This window comes from Cygnus atratus, chromosome 2 (assembly GCF_013377495.2).
Source record: "Cygnus atratus isolate AKBS03 ecotype Queensland, Australia chromosome 2, CAtr_DNAZoo_HiC_assembly, whole genome shotgun sequence".
In the NCBI taxonomy this organism is placed as follows: Eukaryota; Metazoa; Chordata; class Aves; order Anseriformes; family Anatidae; genus Cygnus; species Cygnus atratus.
Window position 1 is genome coordinate 47,325,373 of NC_066363.1, and position 15,246 is coordinate 47,340,618.

General features: G+C 34.6%; 1 protein-coding gene across 9 annotated transcripts in view; it reads right to left on the reverse strand.

Annotated features, from left to right (window-relative positions):
* Positions 1–15,246, reverse strand: part of ULK4 (unc-51 like kinase 4) — a 242,747-nt gene that overhangs the window by 136,159 nt on the left and 91,342 nt on the right. For all 9 annotated transcript variants that reach the window (XM_035549727.1, XM_035549732.2, XM_035549729.2 and 6 more), the window contains 3 exons: positions 9,631–9,682; positions 9,387–9,531; positions 3,981–4,073 (listed from right to left, as the gene is read on the reverse strand). In XM_035549727.1, coding sequence (XP_035405620.1) covers positions 3,981–4,073; positions 9,387–9,531; positions 9,631–9,682 — 290 coding nt within the window. The remainder of the gene's footprint in view (positions 1–3,980; positions 4,074–9,386; positions 9,532–9,630; positions 9,683–15,246) is intronic.

The window sequence follows — 15,246 nt, forward strand, 5'->3', positions numbered from 1 at the left end:
TAGTAGGGACAGGAGGTGGGGAAAGTTCTTCAATTTCCTCCCTTCCTTCAATTCACCATAAATCTAAGAAGGGTCACAGCATTAGTTTTTAAACGATTTTTTGTCCCTCAGGAAATGACCTTAATAACAGAATACTGGAACATGTCCTACTCTCATGATTATCATCTGATGCAATATATGACATTTATCTTTAAGTTTCAACTCTTGAAGTCAAGTAAGCATCAGCTTTCATGTGCAGAGTCACATAATAAAACAGGGTGCACAGAAGTTATTTAGGCCAAGTGACAGGGACAGGTAAGAGTTTATGGCATACAGCTTTCTACCACTTCTAAGAGTTCAATCCCCAGATCTTGTCTCCTTTGGAGCTACAGATGAATTGTGAATTTAATTTAGATGTAATTGTGAATTTAAGGTCTTTGACATACCCTCATTTGTCTGTAAGTGTTTTAGGTTTTAAAATGCCACTGTAAAACTGCAGATCTGAGATATGTGAGCATCAGTGCCATCCATAATACAGCTTCAGTACCGGTCCAAACATTGATGACTTTGGGCTACAGGTATGCAATACTCCTTTAGCTCCCCTCTTACCTCCACTCTATTTGCCTGTCTTCCTTCCTTGCAACCAAACATGTATATTATTCCAGCAATCCATACAGATCAGACTCCACAGTTTCAAGTGTAATAGCTTTCAGGTGTATTCATGTTTTCAAATACCATAAGTTTCCAACTACAGACAAGTCAAGTATTTTCATAAAAGAACATACAGCAAAACACACAGCTACATTTCATAACCTTACCTAACAATTCTGCATCTGAGTAAAATCCAACAAAACTAATTACTGGGGGGAGGGAAGGGAGGAGGATGCAAATTTTCAGTTGTTCAGAGATTCACTTCATGAATTAAGCTACACATCTCCTGAATATCACAGATTTCTTCTTAAAATCATCCATTTCAAAATAGCTAAAGGCAAACTCTGCTATTATTGCATTGGTCTTACTATACACAATTTTTCTTACCATAAAATATTAAAAATTCTTGAAAATACAGACCAATAGGTTTTTAGAAGATCTGTGACAGAATACTATCAGCAACTCTAAAGGCCAGACTAGCTTTGAGTCAGGTTTGATAGGTAACTGACGGAGAAGTTCCATTCAAAGCTCATCCTTCTAATACCTGACATTTTCTCATTAAATTAATGCTAAGTGAGGGTGTATGACACAGCAGTTGTTGCATGATGTAAAAGGGAAAAGGTATATAAAGGAAACACTAGACTCATTTATATTCTAACCCTTTAAGGAGAAAATGAACAACAAAATACTCATCCCCTCCCAAAACAGTGTTTTATTCCTATGGATGCTCATATATTCAGATGTCCAAATCCTAAATGTGCTTATTGAAACATATTGAAGTTTTTTTTTCTTTAATAGCTACCACCTTACACATGCTTGAACTTATGTTTGTGAAAGATCCAATTCTGCAGCATGTTAATGGGACATAAGTAGAATTATCCATTGCTAAATTGAAGAGAAACAGAGTGGCACAGCTCTGGGAATACAGAATACTATAAACAACCCCCAAAAGTGAAGCAATGGCAAAGATTACAAGGCATTTTTTGTATTTTTACAAATGTTAAATACTTAAGACACTTAAAATATGTATAGCACATTACCAGTATTTTATAAGACATTAAAAATATAGTACTCGAATAATAGTTCAAAATAGTAAAAAAGATGATTGAAAATTTTTCCTTTGGTATCACAACAATTTAGCTGATGTACAGTGTCCGCTACAAACTAAGGACACAAAACATTAGAATGCATCTGTCTCTTTTCAAATGCTAAAGTAAGAACTCCTCAAATGTTGATGCCTCTACTGGGGAGCACATAGGAAGAAACTGAGTAGAATAGAAAGAAGAGATAAACTTGAGAAACAAACAAGAAACATGGTAAGATTAAAGAAGAAAGAGAAAAGAAGGGAAATAACGTATTAGTTTAGCATTTCTGAGAAGAGGCTATCCGATGGCACAAACTAAAAGACAGTAGCCCTCACCTTCATCCAAATTCACTTTTTTATTTTGGAATAAGATTAATAAGTTATTTTTGAAAGATGTGAATGCAATAAGTGAAGCGCTAAATTAATATTTTGCCATTTCACAACAACCTTTTTTGCTACAACCTTTTATTTTCATTTCAATTAACTCAAAGGAGAAGGTATTCATCCTTCAAAGCCAGGTATTGTGGATGAAATATAAACTTAGAGAAACCATGGAGACTTGATGAAAATTGGCCCTCATCACTAACACCAGTACTAAAATATAGTGGAGTTTTTCCCACAAAGAACAAATTTACTCCTGAAGAATTTTTGTCCAGTGTTACCTACATACTTCCCATCACAATAATCACAGATTCTTTCCATGTGCCTAATGAAATGCAAAAAAGAGCATATGTTGTAATTCTGAGCTACATATGTACTGATATTTTAGTGCTCAAACCAAAATACAATCAGCTGTGACCTACTGCTTATCTGCATTAACCAACATTTATCTGGTTTCAGCTTTGTTACCTAGCAGTTTGTGAAAATACGAAGATACTATGAATTTCTGTCACAGTTTTGATGTATGGGCTAATTTCAGCTGAAGTAATTGGGAAGTCAAAGAATCAGGAAGAAGACAGACCAAGAGACTTGCATAATCTCTTCTCCTTCAGAAACCTAGCCAAACAAATTATTCAGTGAAAGTAAAAGAAAGCCAGCAAGACACAGGAGAAATGGGATGATTACAGATGTGTAATGAATACATAAGATTCCTCAAATAAAGAGAATTCATTAGGCAGAGGAAGAGCACTACTATAATAGCCAGTGTTCTGGTTACAGAAATATTTTAATTTTAATGCTTCAAGAATTAGAATCTCTGTAGGTTAATGCTAAAAATAGAAAGCTGTATTATATGCAGTATACATAAAAGTCTGCAGTAGCATAAACAGATCATAAACAATAAAAACTGTATACATATAAATACAGTTGAACACCACCCTCACTGTATTCAAACTGTTTAAAATCTCAAGCCACTCAATTTTCTGGTTCATTTTTAGTCTAGTTAGTATATCAAAATAACACCGTGGAATATGAAAAGACAATGTTTTCATCTTTTGCAAGATCAATGGGAGAACAATTTAAAATTCCTTTTGTATAAATATTTTAGAGTTATATATATGTTAATATATATTTTATATTAAAATAATTTATATATGAAATCTTGTGCTTATTTTAATTAATCAAAGCAAGACAGTACAGTATGCAGTGACTTCTTAGCCGTAACACTATCAGATACTACAAATGGATATTGGTAAGTGCAAAAAGAACCTGATTTTCCTGGTAGATCAGAGGAGAGGAATAGCTATGTGTGTGCATATGGGAGAGGTATGCTTCCCCCCCCATTTTTTTTTTTTTTGGATCATCACAGCTTAAAGAGTGTCTCCTTCTGTTGTTCTAGTAAGATATTTTTAAACATACTAGGCGTACCTATACCAAACATTAAAATCAATATTTAAGAACTTATTTAGGATAGTGAGATTTGCAGAAAAACTGGATAACTTTAAAGTGACTTAAATGGTCTAAACCATTTACAAAGACACCACCTCTTCCTAGCACAAGTATGTTTAGCTGGACAATGGTTTAGATAATGTTTTGGTATTGAAATTATCATTACAATGTTCTTTAAAATTAATATTAAAATATATGATTTTTGTCTTTAATATTTCATTGGCTAAATTCCTATTAAAATAAGCAGGATCATATAGAAATAGCACAAAAGCCATAAGGTTATGTTCTATAACAAATACTCTACACAGTTTTTCTAAATCTCCTAAGTGCCAGTCAAAATAGTATGACAGTGAAAGTTACATTATTGTTAAGTCCTAATGCAAAAAATAAATTGAAACAGAAAGTGCACAGAACAACAGAAAATGGATAGTTACATCACCTCACAGAAGCGGGGCTGTGTTCAGTCAAGGCCACCAGCAGTTTCAGAGCATACACTGGTACTGGGTCTGGAGCCATCAGAATGTACCCATACCTGAAGGGGAAGAGAATAGCAACATTGAAAAAAAAATATAAAACCAAGAGCTGTGCGTTAATAAGTTGATGCTATTAAAAACACGTTTCCAAACTTTATAATAACCACAATGGAAATGCAATGCTGTTTGGAACTACACAAAGCAATAAACAAGATCTATTTAGAAACAGTATTTAAAAAACATCAGATTAAGTTTTAAAATAGCATTAAGAAAAGAACTAATTACTTTTTTTATATGGAGATGTACATACATAAATGCATAATATTTATGCAATGTTTTAAAACATTTATAAATGTATATGATTTAATATACATTTTTAAAACAATGTTTATTCAGAGCGACAGTGAAGATAAAAACTACAAAAGAAATATCTATTGAACATTTCAAAACATCACCTTCTGGATATCTTGGTAAAGGAAAACAGGTTGCTGAAACACAAAATGGACCTTGCTCCTGCTGCTGGTTTTCCAGTAATATTCCCCCAACAAATGACTATTTTTATTTTATCTTTTTCAAATAGAAATATATCTGGAGGGGAATGGTGTACAATGATGGAGGAGAGATAAATGTAAGCATAAAGAAAACAGACACAGCCAAGTCAAAACATCATCTATGATTACAAGTAGTGCTACTCCAAACATGTGGAAGTAATAGAATTGTAAGCATGTACTGATTTGTAAAAGAAAAATATGAAGAATTAATCAAATACAAATAAAATGATGATTTGCAGGAAAATGTGGTAGGTTATCATGTTTTGTGCACCAAAATACTTTCACATTTTTTTTGTCTTGGGTTCTGATGAAGGAGGGAGGGGGATGAGCAAAAATCAAGCAAATAAATAAGAAATTTGCTTCACGTGTTAGCATCCCTCCTCGTGTCTGAACTGAGGGATCTGAATCACTTCCCAACATGTTGGCATGTACCCTCATGTGTGCTAGCTCTTCCGTGGAACAAATATCCCCTCTCCACAGGGACCACACCTCAGCACTCTGATTTGCACAGGAAAGCAATCTAGAAGGTGATGTTGTACTTTCTGGCCAAGTCTCTCACCTGGACAGCTCTAAGAAAAGAAGGGTGAAGCACACCAGTTCCACATTCTTGATGTAGCCTGCAAGACTTCCTTCATAAGAGGTGAACCTTCCAAACAAGCACACAGACTACAACCAATGTATCACAGCTGCTACATACCAGCCTGAATGTGCTGCCACAGAGCCACAAAGCACTCACATGCAGCTGAACCTACTCTGTAGACCAATGAGTTGGCTTCATGTCTCTGGTGATAAGACTTTTTCCTTTAAAAGAACAGATTCCAGTTCCTCAAAGAAAACTATTTCTCACTGGTGATTGAAAAGTCCCTTTCTTCATAAAGGGAGAAAATACTATAATGCATTAGTAAACACTGATCCTGGAACCCTACATGCATGGAGTACATATTTCTACAAAGCATAATGGAATTATTTGCTCCCCCCCTTTTTTTTAATTTTTCTTTTTTGCTCCTCAGGATCCACAAATAAGAGGCAAGCAGAGATGCTATAAAGTGACTTAAGTGTCAGAAGTCATCTGCTCACTGCACAAGACATGGATTTAGTTCTCCAGAATGGTAATTCCTAGCAATAATAATGAATGAATCAGCCATGCTAGCTTAAAAATCCGATACTTTGTGATATACTTGTTTTATTATAAGCACATCGATACCTTCTCTAAATGGAGTCCACTTTAAAGCATTTTAAGCCATCTATTTATTACATCTGAGAGAGATTAGTAATAATCTGCACACTTAGCAGCATAATTCCTTGGAGTTCAATTTAAAAAAGTCTTTATTTCCTTTTACTTCAAACTCTATTTTTTCTCCAAAGAAAGCATTAGCAAAAAATATTTCTAAGGGAAGGTGCAGTGATCCATCAAACCAAATACCACATGAGAAAACACAGATTACTAAAATGAATGTCTTAGCAATTAATATAAACACATAGCTTGAATAAAGACCGTTAGGAACTATGAATATATGAATCTTCTGTTAAGGGAAAATATTCTGTGCCTGAGAGACTTTGTTAAATGAATGAGTTCATTCAATGATTTCCTTGCCACTTCAAAATGTAAACTAATTTAGTAATGACAGTTTTAGAAAGCATTTTATAATAGTTCTGCAAACTCTCTGTACTGCAGTGCAAGAAGTTATTTTGTCCGTCTTTTCCATAAGCAAGAGTGAAAAGAGGACTTAAAGATTGTAGGATATGGATTCTCTTAAGCTCTTAAAGACTAAACATTTTATCTACAAATTATTTCAAGTATCCAGGATTTTGTACTTGAAGAACTGGTTTGACAGTCTACTGAGAGCAAGCTAATCTTTAAAAACACATTCCTCTCCTGTTGCTGGTTCCAACACAAATTTGAAATGATGGCATGTCAAATCATATTGGAATATTACGGAATATTAATTAAATGAGAAAGGGCTGATGTTTGAATTTCTGATTTAAAAACCTGGATATGTAATAGAAATTATTTACTTCATTCATTTCCTGTAGAAGAAAGTTTACTTTTGGTTACAAAAAGCTCAGGAAAAGTAACTTCTCAATGAAGTGAAATCGAATGAGACTATTTCATTTGAACGAAGTCCTATAAGGAAGTTAATCTTCAGATCTACAAATGAACAAATATTTAATGAAAGAACCATTCTACTGATGATAGAAAAGATGTGGAAAAAATTGTTAAGCACTTATTTTTCCTGCATTGACAGGAAATTTATATTTCATGCATAGTGACCAAAATCCTACTTCCTGTGTTAAGTTTTACACATAAATTGTTAAACCTAGATGCCCCTCTGATGAATACCCAATAACTCTCATCTCTCAAAAAGCAGGATTAAGAGGAGTAGAAATACCTTCTTCCCCACAGAGTGCCCATGATCAAACAGCCATTACATTTCTCATCTTTTGACTGTCCTCCAGCTGAGTCACATTCTGTCCCATCCTTTGTCCAGGAACAAAAAGACTAAACAACTTAAGCAAACATCTCTTCAGCCTCTAAATACAGGCTTTACTTTCTATCTCATAGTTTTCAAGTAACTGTTACTTCTTGGGGGTAGAGCCTGCATCTAATCTTAGGCCTCTCTTCACAGATTTAGGCCAGACTCCTTTGCATTCATATAAAGCTTCTATTGAGATCTGTGGAGACTGTATGAAGATTCATTCCTAACTCCCATAAATATTTTCTGATCCATACCTCGAACACTGTTGAACAAAACTTACCTTTAGTATCTTTTCTGACATCTAAAGCAGCTGCTTTGGTCTTCCTTTAGTCTCCTTTTCTAATTTTTCTCAAAGTTGAGTTTTGAGAGTTTCAAATCAAAACTAAGTTTTAATTTTCTTTTCTGCAGAAAATCCTTCAACCCTCCTCTGCTTTTTGTTCCACCTGTGTCTTTTTGCATTGATTACCTGCTCCCCACATCTGAACGTATTTACTAAGCATTGGATCAACCTGCAGGTTCAAATAATGTATTAAATACATCAACACTAGTTAACTCTTTTTGAATTACTAGAAGATTTACATGCTCTTCTACCATGCTCCTGAACTAGAGTGAAATTTGTTTATATCTAGCTCACGTAAATTCCAATTATCTTTTTTTTTTCTTTTTTTCTTAAAATAACCTCAAAATGCTTTTCAAATGCAAGTATTATCTCATCTCTATTGGTGAGAGAAAAGGAACTGATTCAGGAAATGTTTAAGCCAAGCCTGGAACCAAGATTCGGAGCTACTGCAAGACTTCTTTTATACATCTACGATATAATTCGTGCAAAGATAGCACAACTGAATTCTCCAAAGTAGAATCATATTTAGTCTCAGACCATAATAAAGCTTTGTCACCCAATTGAGCTAATTAGAAGAGGAGACAGTAGTACATTGGTTGTCTTCCTTCTAGTTTGGAGTTAGCCTGACCCCTCCCTCAGCTCTATGAGAAACACGTTATAAGATGGGCATGTCTTCAAAGGGCAAGTTTCAAAGCAAAGACAGAACTTGGTCTTGCTTGACTTGAAGTCTCTTCCCCTATCTGAAGAAAAGTATCTGACAGCTTTTAATAACATGTATACTTTATTCTTTAATATTTCTAGTTTCCATTTTAATTCATACTAAAAAATTCTGTTTTCCAGTTCAAAAAACAGTGTGAAGAAAGATCTGAAAATTAGCTTCTCTATATATCACTAAGATTTCCTTCCAATTTTCTCTCACAAAGAAAAGTTTACAAATATTGCACAGACAGAACTTTGATTCTCAAATTTTAAGAGTATTAGTCAATTAGCAAGAGACAGTCTCATTTTTAGGGAACGCACTATGCTTCTGATCATAATCCAGCATCCATTCTTCCACCCTTCTGTCACTTACTGAATGAAGGGGTGGGGAACGATTTCCTCACTTAGGGCAGCTAAGTATTGACAATTACTAACTTTGGAAGACCACACATTAAAATGCACTGTAACATTATCCTGGAATAATGTGAAAGATTATTCTTACTGTACTCATCTTATGCTTGTGTTTTCTTTCCCTCTACTGAGATGTTACCAGCTCACAGTATACATATGCATAACACATGCAGGTGAGCATAAAGACAGAATCACAGAATTCTAGGGGTTGGAAGGGACCTCCAGAGATCATCAGGTCCAACCCCCCGCCAAAGCAGGTTCAGATCCAAGTCATTTTGAAATGACAGGCCTCATTTGCCATATAAATTAAGTTCCAGGCCACAGCTGGCCCACAGGCTGTAGTTTCACCCACTAGTATAGGGTTTTTCTGTTGCTTAGGGCAGTGGGAAAGGACAGCAGTTTAGACACAATAACCGTTCTGTGAACATGAAGGACTAATCCATCATGTACTTTTCCTTTTTTAAAAAGTTATAAGCCATTCCATATGATCTTAAAATGTCTTCCAGGACAGTGGGCCAGTGGGACATGTGGGCCACAGTACCCACAATAGTGAAGATGTTGGTGTTAGAATGCTCTGACTTTATCAGCTGAACAAAGAGAGGGTATTTAAATCACAGCTAGGGGAAACTTCAAGAAACAAGAGCAGCCAGAGGCACAGTATCACCAAGATGCAAAAATGAATGTCAGACAGAAGTTGTGGTTGTATTATAAACAACCAAATTCTGAATTAACCTAGGATAGAGATATTGGGCACAGAACTCAGACAGCAGCTAATTACCATTTCTTTTTTTCATTTTGCCATTTAAACATAAAAAAGGTATTTAAAACAAATATGCTGTCAAAATGGATTGAATATCAAGTTATTCCCCACTAAAGCAGCAATATTATACTTACTGAGGCAGCAAGGAATCTCTAATGAGAGACAGAAGCTTGCTGTTTGAGTCGAGGCTCTCCCCTTTCTCCTCAGCCATGACCTCGTGGCTTAAGAGCAGTGATGTGGTTTCTGAGAGCAACCGCAAGCTGAAGAGTCTCCATTCCACTTAAAAATAAAGGTGCCAAGAATGTGACCACACTGAAGTCTAATTAAAACAAAATGTGGAATTCATGGAAACTGTAGTTGATGTGGCTGTATACTTACCATTCTGACCATGGACCAAAGAAACTAGTGGTGGAAGGACACAGTCTTCAACCTAAAACAGAGAATTAGAAAGATCTGGTTTAGATTATTCATGGGGAAAAATAGAACAGAGACATATCTATGTTTATTCCACTGCTGGAGCCCTTACTCAAAGAGATGAATAATCATGGAAAACCATCCATAATCACACTTCTAAAGCCACCAAGTACACTTTTCTCTGGTAAGCTGTCATAAAGTTACAGACAGCAACTTATACAGAAAACAATATCAACTTTGGTATAATTCATTGAGAGTGCGTTTTCATTTTTAAAATACAGAATTTAGTGCAGATGTAAGACATTAAGCAAAAAGAATATTAGAGTATCTATTAGTCCTGATGTATTAATCCATAAACTAGACATCAGAGTGAGGAAAAAACATCCTAAGAAACGTGCTTCTAAACCAAATCTGTATATAGCTAAAATATAACAGGTAAGACTTACTACCTCTAATGAAACATACTTAAGCTTAGTAGAGAGTCTTGATAAAACTTCAACTTCTTCCATTCTGGCAATACGTAGATTTCCATTAAAATTTAAGTTTACAGACTTAAGATTTAAAATATGGGGGAAAATAATCAGTCAACTCTTTATTATCCATGCGTGTACTGAATTACAGATTGATCATCATCTGTCAGAACTAGTCAGCTTAGTTCCATCTGAAATCAACTTCTGGCAAACTATGATATAACTTAGTTTTATATATTTAATATTAAAAATAGAATACTATAAGTATTCTATCTAAGAGAATACATTGCTAGGTCTTAAATCATTAGTAAAAAAAAAATTATTTAGACCGTACAGGCTTTAGAGATCTTAATATGAGCAAAAAATGAAATAATTACATGAAAAATTGGAATGACATCTTTGTATATGAATACAATATTAAGCTATTTATTCTGATAACTTAAGACCTGATCCTTTGTCCAGGACAGACTTTAGATCAAAATTAAGAATCACAGCCATAATCTGAAGAAAATTGTTTATCTTACTTTTGGGTGCCTGAAGTAGGACTGAAAAGCAAAAGAGAGTGGAAATAGTATGGAAACTACTGTTTATTTATTAATTCTCATAAATCTAGATGGAGATGGTCTGAAATAATACCTCCTAAATACTCCAGGATGGACAGTCTCCTCTACTTTGCAGATATTTTTTTCTTCAAAATGATTACTGTTCTACTTGCAGATTATTCTACACACATTTTATCACTCTGTTCCTTCAGAGGTACTCTCCTGTACTACCCTGCCCATACTGCCATTGTGCTACTCCAGATTTGCTGCCAGCATCTCCTCCTTGGTGACTGGTTTGGAAACATACCTCTAGCCTCAACATATTCTCAAAGAGAATAGGGAGGTATACTAAGTATACCATAAGATGCAGATGGTGCAAAACAACATCAGCGTGAAGAGACATGAGAATGGGAATGTCATTTAGGACTTGCTGCAGAAAGAAATACTGCCTTGTTATGCTTCATCTATGGCGTGACTCATGATTCTTCAAAAAAAAAAAAAAAAGAAGAAAGTGGTCAAACATTTATTAAGGTATTGGAGTATATTTTTATATTGTTTGTCCTACTTCTCCCATTCTATTTGAATCCAGCACGTGCTGTAAGGGAGTATATGTAATCTATATATACAAGAAGCAAGTTGTTTTCCTACAAAACTTGCTGTTTAATAAGATAGGCATGACAAGGTTATCTGTTTTGTTTTGTCTGTGTTTGTATGCCATGGTCCTCTAAGAAGAGTGACTGGGTCAGGCAGAAAAGGAGATTCTCTGGCATGAGAATAAACTGATCATTCTCAGGGGGCTAAACTTGCAGATTTCAAGTGACAGTAGCAGGAACAAAATCCATTTTAATTTCTATTCTTTCATTAAATAATCATTTTTCTTTCTATTTAAAAGACATTCTAACAAATATTTATCAAAACTTGCAGCGATTAAAAACCTTTTTAGCCTCCTTTGGGAGCTTCACTCTAAGGAAAAGGCTGAGGCAGAACCACCTCTAAAGTTTCCCAGCTCAAGGTTATTCCACAAATCACATTAAAAGTTAGGAAGAAGTTTATAACCAAAACACAGACCCCTTATAGTTTATTAAATATCAATTTAGATACTTAATTTATATTGTTTCGGGGGAGATGAATGGACAGCCTGGTAATTTTTAAGTATGCATCATGGCTACGCAGCTTGCTCTTGGTTTTATTTATACAAATAAAATTACTGTGTAGGCTTTTACTACACCATGAATAGGATTTGGTGTAATAAGACTGGGTTATAATTCCCCATGTGTTTTGTTTTAGTGATTAAAATCTAGAAGATTTTAACTCCTCTAGAGTTAAGCAGCCACTATTAAGAAAAAGCTGCAGAAGCTGAAAATACATAATGAAAAGGGGTCACTAAATGAAATTAGACTCTAGTTAGCAGTAACTAGAGCTATTCCAGTTAACTATTTCATTGTTAGTTGGTGGTCTCTGTTAAAGGAATCCCTGGCTTTAAGGGATTCGTTTAGACTTTGGCTTTTTTTCACTTCTGAAAAATTACAAAGAATCCCTTTGTTACATGCTTTCCATAACAGAGGTAAAGGACTCTGCTTGAGGTATAGAAGTCAGTTTATTCTTGCAAGTAAAGATAGCCTTTATACCTGTACAGATAATGCTATGTATCATGCACGTAGCTAGAGCCTTTTGTAACGTCATCATTTTGAAATATTTCATCTTAGTCTGTAGTAAGATAAATAATACACTACACTCCAAAAGCTCCATTTGTAGGTCTCTACGGTGTTCTGCAAATGGTAATTGATCCATCATCACAAACTTGTGAGGTTAAAAAATATATGTACTTAAGGTTCTTCAATCCAAAAAAAAAAAATTCAACCTACTGCAATGCTCCTCAAATGAAGAGACACATTTAAGTAGTAAATTAAAGGTGTCAGAAAGAAACAAGGCAAAAGAGCATCTCTCATTTATCTGAAGCAATGGATGTGGAATATTAAAAATCACTTAGCAGCAGCATTGACTCAGACTGACACTGATTAAGATGGCAGTACACAGCAGCATGATGCAACTTTGATTTCTGAAACCTAGATTTCCTTTCATTTTCATCTAGTATTAATGACAGTCATTCCACATTAGATAATGTAGTCAAACCAGTCGTGTTTTCTAAGATAAATGTATTTTAATCATCATTGTAAAGAATATTCTTTAGGTCTTAAATAATTTTAGCAGTTTTTTCTGACCTTTTACTAATAGAAGCCTCAGTTTTGGCAAACAATCTGTTTAGAATGGAAGGCTCCATAGCAAGTGTTTGCCTCATTTCAATTTGGTGTGATAGCACTAATTCTATGGAAAATTATTTTGTGATGCTATGTGTACACAAATTTAAAAACAAGATATCAAGGTGAAATAAATTGGAGTGTAAGAGAGGAAAACATAATAATATTGTATTCAGTACATAAAAATACTTTAAATAGATTAATCAGCAAATTGCATAAATTTCTATAAGTTTTGTATACAGAAGCATGTTATCACTCTTTTGGTATTTTTAGAGAGATTGAAACAAAGAATACTCAAGCAAGGATTCATTTTTTTCTTCTTTTAAATGACCGCTGACATCTACTTGGTATCAAATCTCCCTGTATGCATGAAGGTATTCAGATATTTTTGTTTTCAGACTTTATCACTAAGACCATTTACAATAAAAAAGTGGGAAATATTCTTTATGCCTAAATAGACTAGATAGATTTAATATTGGTTTGAATATTGGTATGATCATAGCAATATCTGGGTTCCTACCACCTACTAAAGAGCCTGATATCCAGTCCACAATGAACCCCTCCCTAACTACACGAGCCCACTATTGTATAATTCTGTGATTATGGCATTCAACGGCTATGCTGCCACAATTCTGCTGTCATCAGTACTGAAAAAATAGCAATGAAATACTAGAAATTTCCATACACACTACAGTCACATCTCCCAGCTATAATACATATGCACAAGACCAAGGAAAAATGTAGTTCAAACCTAGTAATCCTGTTTCTAACAATTGGAAAGGAGAAGAATAAGAATAGGAGAAACTCACAAAGTTTAAAGCACAACTCTAGTTTCTAGCAACTTTTGAGTTAAGAAATTTTCCTAAGCTGAAGCTGCATCAGTATTTTTGCATTTAATAAAAGCTTACCAACATTTCTTCATATCTCTCTCCAATCCTATCTAAAATGTATTTATACTTTTAGCATGTGTAATACCTACAACTATGAATTCCACACTTCAGTTATGCCTTATGAAAAGGCACTTTATTTTAAAACACCTGTCTAGTACCAACTTGATACTCACTCAAAAATCATGAATAATTATTTCCAATTCATCTTTTCCATGCCATCCATTAATTTATATACTCCTTTTGTTTCCAAGCTGAACTTTTTACCTATTCAGTCCCTCCTTGCAACATCAAACTGTACTTTTTCTTGAGTGAAAGACCACACTATACAAGATCTCAGTATCCAAGATCTGAGGGAATCATGGACTTCCTATGGCACTGTGCTGTTTTCTGTTGGTTTTTTTTGTTTGTTTGTTTTTTGTTTTTCTGTGGTCTTTTATCAGTCATTTCTAATAATCTAGTTGTCTTTCTGATTACAGTTGAATGTAACACCACCATTTTCATAGAAAAGCTATACTATAAGATAGCCAAAGCAGGTACAAGTAGTTTAGAGACTGACATTGTTTAGGCATAATTGGATGATTTTCCTCATGTGCATCGCTTGACATTTATCAGTATTGAACTGCATGTCATTATGTTGTTCTTTTACTCAGTATCTTGAAAACCTTCTGCAACTCTTCTGTCAGTTTTAGTTTTCACTACTGTGAATAACTTAGCATCATCAGTCAGCTCCGTCACCTCACTATTCATGCCCTTTTCTGGATTACTTATAAATAGCAACATAGATCTTTGTAACACATCCTTCTTAATATACCTACATTTTTAGAATTGATCTCAGTTCTCTACTTACTAAATTTTAACTACGTAAAAGAAGCTGATCTATAAGATAAGAGGAAAGGTCCACTGATGGATTTTAAGAGTCTTTGGTGCATTGACTGTCAAAAACCTTCTGAAAATCCAAGTAGAGTATCCAAACCCAGAACATCTGTCTTCTTAATAACATTGATTCCTGCAAGGAAAACTACTACTGAGGTCTGAGCATCCAGCAAAAGCTGTACTCACTTTTCCTCAGAATTTTATCAGCTACACAGATCAGATCTACTGGAAGCAAACCACAGTTTGATAGAAAATCTTCTGCAAAGTCTCTGTGTCACTTTAACCCTCAAGAGAGAGAAGCAAGCCATAGTTTCAGAGTAATGAAGTATTCAGGTACCACTGGGAGGAGGTTTGGAGAAGACAACTGTGATTTCAGTCTTTTTGTCTCCTCTGTTCACACCACATTAGACACACAAGGCCTGAACCCTAAATAAATGTTCCTGCGTTCGAAAGAAAGAAACATTGCCTCAGCTTTTCCTTAACCTCACCAAGCAATGTCAAAGCTCCACATATATCCACTTAAGAGCAGTCATAACACTGCAAGGGC